General features: G+C 35.1%; 1 protein-coding gene across 1 annotated transcript; it reads right to left on the reverse strand.

Annotated features, from left to right (window-relative positions):
- Positions 1 to 6,166: 6,166 nt before the first annotated feature.
- LOC109241283 (bifunctional epoxide hydrolase 2-like) lies at positions 6,167 to 10,423 on the reverse strand. The gene is made up of 4 exons (XM_019408007.1): positions 10,103 to 10,423; positions 8,329 to 8,606; positions 7,204 to 7,436; positions 6,167 to 6,568 (listed from the first exon to the last, which is right to left on the reverse strand). The coding sequence occupies exons 1-4, from the start codon at positions 10,302 to 10,304 to the stop codon at positions 6,310 to 6,312; spliced, it is 972 nt and encodes a 323-aa protein (XP_019263552.1). The 5' UTR covers positions 10,305 to 10,423; the 3' UTR covers positions 6,167 to 6,309.
- Between the last annotated feature and the right edge of the window lie 1,782 nt (positions 10,424 to 12,205).

Here is a 12,205-nt window from a genome sequence, read left to right on the forward strand (position 1 = left end):
AAACTTTGCCTCCAATCAAAAAACCATCATATAAAATGAAAAGATCGAGCAAATACAAGTGTCACCTAAGTTGCTCGGATACGGGTGCGGTTATTGAGTGCGGATCTAGAGGTCGGATCCTTCGAGAGGTAAATTTTAAGATTCTGCGATATGGATCCTAGTACGGATACGAGTGCGGGGATCGGGCTAAAAATAATTTAAAAATATAAAAATATCTCTAAAATGAGAATTTTTGTGGCATACTCACGTATAGCTTGTAAAGTTTAGATTTTTTTTTAATTCTCAAGTTGTAGAAAGGATTGATTTCCTAGATAAGGTATGCTGTTTTCTTAAAATTTACCCTAGTTTTGGTTCTGATTTCTGGAATCAAATTGTATCTCGTCTCGAATTTTCCCGTCCATTGTGGTCAAAGTACCCAAAATCGTTTGACCATATCCGGTACAGATCCCATACCCACACCCATACTAGTGTCGTGTCGACACGGGTGCGACACATAAACTGCCGTATCGGAGCAACATAGAGTGTCACATCTCTGACTATTTAAGCGTTTAAGATGAGACAGTCACACACTTTAACACGAATCACTTTTACTTCTATAAATTCAAAAAGCAGCATATATTGTTGGAAGATGAGTTGAAAATGTAAGGATTAAAGAAAAGAGAAAAGTTTTGAGCTTTGTTCATCACCCACCTGAATCCAGCCCAGTGACTACCGGGGAAAAAATCAGTTCTTGATTCACAAGACCAACAAAATCTTCTAATTCTTGTGGTGAATTGTTCAGAATTTTACAATCTGTCAAAAAGGAAGCAGTGAAATAAATAAAAGTTTAAATTTTTAAACGACATGATACACAAAGTAGTTCATTGTATTTCAGCATATGGGCTTTTGAAACAATAAGAGAAAACAGAAAAAAATTCAGGCTTTGTTAATCATATACGTGATTTTAGCAGTATGACCACCAATATGGGAGAATAAGCAATTCTTGATTCAGAGAACTAACAAACAATTCCTCAATTTGGTGAACTGATTGAAACCATGAACTGTGAAGAGAGAAGCAATGAAATGAAAATTAATGTTAATTATTCTAAACGTGTATGTGGACTGCCAAGTCAGCATTTTTCGCCGGAAAAATTTTGTTGAGTGATCACAATAGAATAGTTAAATGACTTTCTTATTACAAATAAAAGAAAAATAATGTTACTTCATAATTTCACATAGTTTAGTGACCATAAGGAATTGTAAGTCCCATTACTTCACTCTCTGAGAATTTATTTGTTCACGCAACCAAGAATTGTTAAACATAATATTCAAGTTTCTAACCATCTGGAATATTGTGTATACCGATACAATATGATTATACAAAAGAAAGTATTATTTTAAAATGGATTGAGAAATGAATGCCGATTTAGTTGAAATTGCATATTCATAACCCTAAAGTAGATTAAGGATCTATTGGCCGTTATGACTTTGCTTAAGTCAAGTGATTTTGTTTCTAATAAAACAGGCTAAAATATATTTAACAATCATATATAAATTAATAAAGTAAATATAACATGTCATCCTTCAACAATTTCAACAATCAAATATATATTGTTGAATAAAAGAAAGAGAAAGCTCCGCAAATCCTTAAAATAATGCGAAAGCATTAATAATATATTAGAGCCAGTTGTGTTAAAATATTTAATGCATTATTAGTTCATCAAAAGTTTTTCCAAGTGTAAAATGGATTTTAGGAAGGTCAAGAAATAAACTGAAGTTTCCACTCTATTTTAAAAAGAGAAGAAAAATGTAAGGAGATCAAGCCATCAATCTGAAATTTTGGACTACTCTACCTCAACTTCGTTACTTTGGACACGGTCTGTAACGATCCGACTGGTCGTTTTGCTTTCTAGAACTCCGTTCCCCTAAATAAGACTTCATGTACTCGTTTTTACTGATTTATGACTTACGGGGATGGTTGGTTCGGGATTTGGAAAAGTTTGGGTTGAAATCGGAACACTTGGTTCCCTAACGTTGGCTTAAAAGGCCAAGTTTGACTTCGGTCAACGTTTTGAGTAAACGGCCTCGAAATCAGGATTTGAAGGTTCCAACAGGTTTGTATAATGATTTCGAACTTGGGCGTATGTCCGGATCGGGTTTTGGATGACCCGAGAGCATTTTGGCACCTAATAGTGAAAGTTGATTCCTTAAGGATTTTGAAGTTCTTTAAATTTGGTTTGGAGCGGGTTTTTGTGATATCGAGGTCCGAATGGAATTTCGAGACCAGTAATAGTTTCGTATTGTCATTTAAGACTTGTACGCAAAATTTGGTGTCAATCCAAGTAGTATAAGTACGTTTCAGCATTGGAGGTAGATTCAAGAACTTGAAGTTCATAAGTTTTATTCAACTGGTTTTAGGGGGTGATTCTTAGATTTAGCGTTGTTTCGGGCGTTCCGAGGGTTCGATCGAGACCGTTTTATGATTTCAAACTTGTCACTATGTTCGGGCGGGGCCTCGGACGCCCCGAGCGTCAATCAGACGAGGCTTGAGCTAAGTGGGAAATTTGAGAAGGAGCTGAAGCTCCAGTTCTGTCATAACCGCACCTGCGATTGGCCAGCCACAGGTGCGAGACCGCAGAAGCGGCTTACCAATCGCAGATGCGGCCCAAAGGGAGGAGCCCAGGTTCCGCAGATGTGGCTCCTCTTGCGCAGAAGCGATCCCCAGACCGCAGATACGGCCCCAGCTAGCTCGGCCAAGTGCCGCAGAAGCAGACGATCCCTCGCAGAAGCGAGACCGCAGATGCAGTCCCCTAACCGCAGGTGCGGAAATCGCTGAAGGCAGTGCCTTCATTTAATACAGGAATGTGTTATTTTTGACATTTCATTCATTTCTTGGGCGATTTGGGAGCTACCAAAGGGGGGATTTCAGCCCAACATTGTGAGGTAAGTTATTTCAACTTAATGTGAGTTTAATACATAGTTTAGGGGTAGATTACACCATGTAAATTAGTGAAAATTATGGGTTTAGAGTAAAACCTAGGGTTTTGATAAAAACAAGATTTAACCACGAAATTTGTTATGGAATGTAGATGAAATCATATATTCTTGATCCTTAGGTTATGGGTAACAACTTTCTTCAAAAATTTCCAGAATCCGGGCACGTGGGCCCGGAGGGTGAATTTTAGGAACCTTGCATTTAGGGTTGGGAAATTAATTTAATAATTAGAATATGAACTCTTGAGCATGTATTGAATAGTTCTGACCCCATTTGAATAGTTTTGGATCGTTCGGCTCCGATTTGAGGGTTTGAGCGCATTCTTGAATTTGAAAGTAAGCTTTGGAGCAAGGTAAGTCTCATTTCTAACCTTGTAATATGGAATTAACCCCATAGGTGAATTTAATAAATATATGTGACTATCTGTGGGGGGCTACGTACGTACGTGGTGACGAGAGTCCGTACGTAGCTACTATTATGCTAATTGTCCGGGTAGTTTAGGACCCGTATCATGCTATACTTGCAAATGCTTGCGTCCTTGCTTGCTACTAAGATCACTTAGGACATGCTAGAAATTGGTAATAACTATAGACGGTTATACTCACTTATCTGAGAACTTGTATGAATTATTTGACTATAAATGAGCAATGTGTGCTTACTTGATAATAAATTGCTATTTGTGGATCGGGTCGATCGCTTCGGTAGAAAATAGATGCATCTATGGTTCGCGCCTTTCGACCCTCTGGCAGTGCACAGTTTATTATTATATCGGACCGGGCCGTACGACCTCGGCACAATGTGCGCATGTTATTTATGTGGAACTTTTCGTGATTTACACTGTTTGAATGCTTCGGAATGTAACTTATGACATGATATGACTGAGATTGATATGTTGTTGAGAATGAATATTTTTTTCTTCTCGTCCTTGAACTGTCATTATATTCATGCTATTCATGCTTAGCGTAAAAACTTAAACTGTATTATTATTGACCCTAGTAGGTGTCTAGTCGACCCCTCGTCACTACTTCTTTGAGATTTGATGGGTACATGTTGTTTATGTACTCATACTACGCTTCTGTACTTAACTGTACAGGATCTGAGGCAACTGCATCTAGCTACCCGTCCGGTGCACGTTCCTGATACCTGCTCGAGATCTCAGGGTGATCTGCCCCTTTTGAGCCATTCAGCAGCATGCCGGAGTCTCTCCTTTTGTCACTTGCTGTCTATTCCATTTCAGGCAGTAGGATTAGTTATATTTTTGTACATTCTACTAGTTGCCCTAGTACTTGTGACACTAGTTCCTGGCACACACATTTGTAGACTATTATTTTGGGTTGTATTTCTATTATCATGGATTTTTTAATTATCGACTGTTTAAAATTTAAGATTTAGTAAATGTTGGGATTGTTTGGTAAAATATATGAGAATTCACTAGCTGATCAGGGTTGGCTTGCCTAACAACGGTGTTGGGCGTCATCACGACCTATAATGGAATTTGGGTCTTGACATGGTCTCTCGGAGATCTCCTACATTTGATTTGATATAGTAAAACAACATTTATTATAGGGAAGGGGGAAAGAAATAGAGATTTTTTTGCTTTTTAACATAAGATAAATTCAAATAATGAAAGGAAAAACCAAAAAATGGAGGAAAAAGATAAATAGGTTTCTTTGCCAAAGAGAGGTGCCACCTCACTTTTCTATTGCTCTCCTATATATATATATATATATATATATATATATATATATATAAATTTTTTGACTCTCCTATTATATATATTATATATTATATATTATACATATATTATATTATATTATATATATATATACTCGAGCATGTGTGTGTATAGTGAAACTATTGGGCAAAAAATCACTTTTAACCCGCGGGCGAAACTATTTGCATTTGATAGTTGCAAAAGTAATATATATATATATATATATATATATATATATATATATAATATTTTGTATATTTATAACTATATATACACACACAAAAAGTAAACAAAAATATACGTTATTTTAGCTGTTATTTTAAGAACGACTATACAGAGTTATTTTTACGAAACTACTAGTCATTTTCTGGTAGAAAAAATGACATCAGGTAGCCACTCTAAAGGCTTCTATTTAGGAATTAGTCAGTGCATCCCGAGTTTCAGTTTTTCAGTTCAAAATTCCAGGACAAAAATGTCTTACATTTTTCTGAAGTTAAGATTTTTAGTTTAAAATTTCTGGACAAAATAAATACTGGCTAATCTCTAAATAGCATCCCTGAGAATGGCTATCTACGCACTTGTCCCTCATTTCTGGGCTTGCATAAAGCTATTCGTTATTGGGCTGCCAATTGAACAATATTTTTGTCTGGGAAAAAGAATTGGGATCTTTACACAAATAGCCAGTCGGGTTTACTATTTTATTTTGGGATTTTTGCATTCCTATACACTATTTCAAACTTCATTACCCTCCCTACTCAAGCTTTAATCTAATTACATAATATATACAAAATGATCAATTATGTACATTTTTAGGCATTTAATGATAATAATTAAATCCTAAAATCACTCTAACGTCTGTATCCCACTACCCCACGTTTCTCTCTCCACACCCCACACCCCTCATGTATCTTTAGTACCTCCCTCCATTAACGTCTGTTTTCACTCTTCTTCAAAAATCCCTCTATATTTTTTCACTCTTCTTCAAAAATCCCTCTCCATTTTTGTAGATTCAACCTCTAAATACTCTTTCAGAGTATCGTATTTACTTTCTATCCAAATTTGTATTCCGGACAGTTATTGTACTTCATTTGATTTCCTAGCGATTGCTCATGCACTTGTGACACCGGGTTCTGGAGTGATTATGGGATATTCGGTATTGAAACTGTGAAGATTACTTTTTACTAGTTAAATTAAAGAAAATTTATGGTTTCAAAAACGTTAAAATAAGAGTTTAATTAATTGTTTAATGTTGGCTTGCCTGACCGAGGTGTCCGGAGTCATCACGACCATTAATAGATTTTGAATCGTGACAATACATCCAATGATAATTTTTAGTTTAAGGGATTGGATGAGCGGCTATTTTAGATTAATTCTTCAAACGAGTTCTACTCACAGTGCATGTCCCCAGCTTGTTAACATTAATAGTCAATTCATTCAAAATTAACTTGTAGCAAAGCCTATTTTCTACAGATTATGTATGTGTGTAAATGTGTGTGTATTCTTGAAAAAATACAAGTATATATAGAATAGCGCTTGAAAATAATCCAAAGAAATTGAAACAAGAAAGAAGGCTTTAAAACCAACATAGTCAAGCGAGTTGTGATAGGCCGGCACCACTTAATTAAGTAGATGAAGAAAACCTATGGAAAAACTCATGAATATGTTTGTTAATTTCATCAGGCTTTTCTTCTTGAAGAAAATGGCCAACATTTTCCAATATAACCACTTCTTCTAGCAAAGGTACATCTTTCTTCATCCCACCTTTGTGTACATAGTCTTTGACTCCTGGGGCATTGTAAGTTAAGTCCAAATCTCCCACAATAAATTTTACTGGTACTTTCACTTTAGCACCAGTCCATGCTGCTGTCAATTCCCAATTTCTGCATTTCAAAACCAAATCAACTTTTTTTATTTAAAAAAAAAAAAAAAAAAACCAGTTAAACTAAACATAATCGATGGATATATAAAATATGTATAATTCATGTATAATAAGTGTATCTGGTGCACTAAGCTCTCGCTATGCGCGGGATCTGGGGAAGGGCCGGACTACAAGGGTCTATTGTACGCAGCCTTACCCGTTATTTCTGCAAGAGGCTATTTCCACGGCTCAAACCATGGCAGAAACTTTACCAATTACGCCAAGGCTCCCCTTCTATAATAAGTGTATAACTGTGTATAACCTATGTATACCGACTAGAAAAAATATGTATAATTCATATATAATAAGTATGTAAAGGCAGTCCAGTGTACTAATCTCCCGTTACGTGCGGGATCCAGGAAAAGGCCAGACCACAAGGGTCTATTGTACGCAGTTTTACCATGTATTTCTGCAAGAGGCTGTTTCCACGGCTCAAACCCGTAACCTCCTGGTCACATGACATCAACTTTACTGGTTACGCTAAGTTTCCTCTTCTATAATAAGTATATAACTGTGTATAATCTATGTCTACCGACTAGAAAAAGTAAACAATTCAACCGGCTATTTATGTAAAGATAAGAAGGTGGAATAACTTACAGGTCAATTGCTCTGTAATAATTCAATCCTCCAGTGAAGCCAGCTTTTTCATATTTGCTAGCAATATAATCAACTTCTTTTTCTGGTAGCCAAGAGGGCAAAATAACTGGATTGTCATCAAATGGCTTTCCTTTAGGAAAGTATAAAGGTCCAGGGTTACAATAACTCAAGAACTTTTCCAATACTTTCTTTGTGCCTATTTTTGCAAACTCTGCTTCTATTTCTCCAGGCTCCTAAATAAAATAAACATTAATAAATATTTAGAATCATTGGATTTAAGTTATATAGACCGAAAATACAAAGAAACTTTACACTGTTAATGTACTTTAATGTGCCAAAGAAAAAAAAAATAGAATATCAAAAAAAAAGAGGAGGGAAGCAAAGGGAAGGACTACTTCTATTTCTCCAACTCCTAGATTTTTTTCCTTTTTTTTTTCTTTGCTTTAAGCATGTAGCTCAACGGTCGACTAATTTGAATTCGCGCCGAGATAATGCATTATGGGTTTCTATGATCTTAACAACATCAAGAGACCCAGTGTAATCCCACAAATGAGGTTTGGGGAAGGTAGTATGTACGCAGACTTTACTCCTACCTTCAAAGGTTTCTATGATCTTAGATGAAACAAAATATAGTACTCGTCATTTGTGCGTCCTGACGAATATCATAGGCGGATGGTGGGTTCAACTGAACCCAATATTCTTTACAAGAAGCATAGAAATATATATTAAGAAATCAATAAAATTCCAAAAAAAAAAAAAAATACAGCGGGTTTAGGTATGAGAACATAAAGATTGAACCTATCAAATTATCATCTTTAGATAGATGTAGTATGCCTAGGAAGCAGAGGTTCGGCAGGATTTGGAAGCTTATAGGTTCAGGATTCTAGTTCTTTTAAGTTATTGGGTTCCAAATTAATAATTTATGGATATTCAATGAATTCTTTAGACAAATATAGGGTTTGGATCAAAACTACTGAGTTCAGTCGAACTCGTAGCCGAAAGGCTGGCTGCACTCCTGCAAGTAAGTACGCACTGATTTATTTAAATCTTGAATCCGTCTCTATCTACATGTCAAAAAAACATGAAATGATGAAACATCAAAAGAGAAAAGGAGGTAAAGAGAACCTGAAATCTAACAATATAATAGTCTTCTCCATAAACAGCAAGCAGTGTTTCAAGTGGCTTTCTCTTAGGATTTCTAGGAGAAAATGCCACACTCAAATTAACCAAAGCCTTGACTTTGTCTGGCCTAAATAAACACAGAGCCCAAGCAATAATTGCACCCCAATCATGTCCTACAACAAACACCTTCTCTTCCTTAGGTGCAATGGTATTCAAAAGTTCCACTAAATCACCCACTACTTGTAAGCTGGTGAACTTGCTCGGGTCATCTTTCGATACTCCTGTCAGAGGCAGATTCAGAATTTAAATTCAATATTTTAAGCTCTTTCGAAATTATGAGTTGAAACATACTAGTAATATTTAAGGAAATGGGTAAACAGAAATATTCAATACTAGTAATTTTTATCCTCTGTTATACTTTGGATCATTCATTGCATTGCTACTAGAAAATCATGTGTTGCTTTTGTCCTTGAATTTAATAAACACAACTTAAACATCAGAGGCGAATGCAAAATGTAAACTTTATGGGTTCAGATTCGCAAATTATCGCATCTCATCTAATTTAACGGGTTCAAAATTTATTATTTGTATATATTTAATGATTTTTTGGACAAAAATACAGGGTATGAGCAAAAGCTATGCGTTCAGTTGAACCCATAGCTTTTACACTGCATTTGCCTCTAATTAGCATGATGGGTGGATCTCGTGTGTCAAAATACTTCGAAAAAATGGTCTTCTATCTGCTTCTGATATGGTATATAATTATCTTTAATTATACTTCGGTTAGGGTTCATGCTAGAGCTCCATTAGGCTCAAGGACAAATACAATTCGATATATAACTGCAATGATATGAATAATCCCAAAGTATAACGAAGAATAAAATTAAGATATTTCATACAACAGAAAGTCCCCTATCTACTTTTGATATGGTTTAGAATTACCCTTTGTTATACTTCGGTCAGGGTCCATGCCGGAACTATTTTAATTAGGCTCAAGACACAAATACAATTCCATATAAGGGCAAGGATATGAATGACTCCAAAGTATAATGAAGAATAAAATTAAGATATTTCATACAACAGAAAGTCCCCTATCTACTTTTGATATGGTTTAGAATTACCTTCCGTTATACTTCAATAAGGGTCCATGCCGGAACTCCATTAATTAGGCTCAAGAAACAATACAATTCCATATGACAACAAGGGTATGAATGACTCCAAAGTATAATGAAGAATAAAATTAAGATATTTCATACAACAGAAAGTCCCCTATCTACTTTTGATATGATTTAGAATTACCTTCCGTGATACTTCAATTAGGGTCCATGCCGGAACTCCATTAATTAGGCTCAAGAAACAATACAATTCCATATGACAACAAGGGTATGAATGACTCCAAAGTATAATGAAGAATAAAATTAAGATATTTCATACAACGGAAAGTCGAAAGTCCCCTATATACTTCTGATATGGTTTAGAATTACCTTTCGATATACTTCGGTTAGAGTCCATGCCAGAACTCCATTAATTAGGCTCAAGACACAATACAATTCCATATGAGGACGAGGATATGAATAACCCAAAGTATAATGAAGAGTAAAATTAAGATGCCGGACCACAAGGGTCTATTGTGCACAGCCTTACCCAGCATTTCTGCAAGAGACTGTTCTCACGGTTCGAACCTAAGACCTCCTGGTCACATGACAGCAACTTTACCAGTTACGTCAAGGCTCCCTTTCCAAGGAATAATAAAGAGTAAAATTAAGATATGTCGTACCAGTGGTATCTCCAAAGCCACGTAGGTCAGGAGCGACAGCACGATAGCCATGTTTAGCCACGAAAGAAATTTGGTGCCTCCATGAATACCATAATTCAGGGAAGCCATGGATGAAGAGAATTACTGGACCTTGACCTGCTTCTACAACATGCATGTTTATGCCATTCACTACCACTGTTTTGTGCTCAAAACAATCCTCCATTTCTAAATCTTTAGTATAGAACAAAGGAGGGAAAAAAACGTTGATTACCTACGATATGATCAAGTTGATATTTAGTGTGGAAAGAGATTTTTTGTGTCCAGAATGTTCAATATCTTTGGTCTTTCGGGCTATATTTGTACACCTCATAAAGGTTAAATAGTAAAGGGCAGTCCAGTGTATTAAGTTTTCGCTATGTGCGGGAAGGGCCGAACAACAAGGGTCCACTGTAGAAAAAATGATATTGTGTAGCCACTATTAAAATAATAAGCCAAAAAAATATATAAACTTTATATATATATATATATATATATATATATATATATAATAATATAATATATTATATATATATATTATATATATATATATTTCATATGTTATATACAAATTATATAAATTTTATACACTTTTTCGACTATCAGATGCAAATAATTTTTGATACGGGTTAAAAATAATAATACCCTTCTATTATACGCAATCTTACCTTACATTTTTGTCGGACACAAAAAGGTTAAATAGTACTGTTAGAAAATAGAAATATTCGTCTTAATCTGCCCATGTGAAAAAGGTAGGATTCTATCTTCCTGATTTTCTCTATTTTCCATTGGTAGTTATAACAGTGACCATTTTTCTAGGCTTATCTTTCTATTTTGATATATTTTTCACTAATTGTACGTCAATTTAATTGTTTTTTGGAGTCAAATCAGTTTTTATTATTTTATTTTAAATTTAAATATATGTATTTAAGACTTCAACCGAAAGTATTAATATTAGTAAAGTCAAAATTAATTAGTTTTAATCTCGTGAAAAGGAAGTGTTGTTGCTAGAAAATGAATAAGAGGATATCTAATTCAATTTTAAAAATAAAAAAATAATTAGCATGGTTTCTTAAACTAGACGAGAAAATTGATATGTGTAGAAAGGACGTAAATTATTTTGGAAGGGAAGTAATTATAACTTTCCCATCTATGCCAAATATATCTTACCTAACCTTTTAATAGAGAGGGAGTGGAATCACCGCTAGGACGTGATGCAGTGGATAGGGCTGCTCCTCCCTTGATCATAGGTCTCAAGTTCGAGCTCTGAGTATGAAAAAATCTTTGTTAGGGAACGCTACTCCCCGAATGGGGTTTAACCCGGCCCGAATCCGAATATAGTCGAGCTCCAACGCGAATATCGGACACCAGATGAAAAACCCAAAAAGAAAAAGAAATGGAGTGGAATCAAAATTATTGGTGGACTGAGAATTTACTTTAAAAAGTAGAAACATCAAGAGATATTAAAGAGGTCCCATTTTAAAAAGTAGAAACCACCATTCCTTTTTTGCTTTACAGTTATAGTCCTGACTCGTGAAATTTCACAATAATAGCACAAATGTTATTCTGAAGAATTCGCTAATTTGGACAAGTGGAACCAATATGTCCAACATTTACAATTACCATGATAAAATTCATCAGCAGCTACCGATCTTGTGGCGACTAGCAATTGCATGACAACAACTTTATTTCGATAATAAACATTTTTCATGGTAATTTTGTCTTTATTTGAAATCTGGTTCTGCTGGAGTATTCACTGGGGAAACAAAAAGCAAATTTGATTGATTACAAATATCTTCAATCTTCTCTTAAGTAATATTGTCAAGCAAACATTAGCTCAAAGGAGTTTCAAAAGAAATAATAGTAACATTCACTTCAAAATCGAACGTCAAATTTAAAACAAAAGTGAACTTCGTAATGCCTTTACAACAACAACAAACTCAATGTAATCCCAAAAGTAAGGTCTAGAAAAGGTAGCGTGTAGACAGACCTTATCTCCTACCTTATGCAGGTAGAGAGGCTGTTTCTGATAGACCACGGCAACTTTATAATGCCTTTCTTTCTTTGAAATCAAAAGATCATCTGACA

This window comes from Nicotiana attenuata, unplaced genomic scaffold (genome assembly GCF_001879085.1).
Source record: "Nicotiana attenuata strain UT unplaced genomic scaffold, NIATTr2, whole genome shotgun sequence".
Lineage (NCBI taxonomy): Eukaryota > Viridiplantae > Streptophyta > Magnoliopsida > Solanales > Solanaceae > Nicotiana > Nicotiana attenuata.

Coding starts and splice junctions, on each gene's coding strand:
- LOC109241283 (XM_019408007.1), bottom strand. CDS start 10,304: ATGGAGGATTGTTTTGAGCACAAAACAGTGGTAGTGAATGGCATAAAC. Junction 7,437..8,328: donor ATTATATTGTTAGATTTCAG/GTTCTCTTTACC, acceptor TATTTTATTTAG/GAGCCTGGAGAAATAGAAGC. Junction 6,569..7,203: donor TATTACAGAGCAATTGACCT/GTAAGTTATTCC, acceptor TTTGAAATGCAG/AAATTGGGAATTGACAGCAG.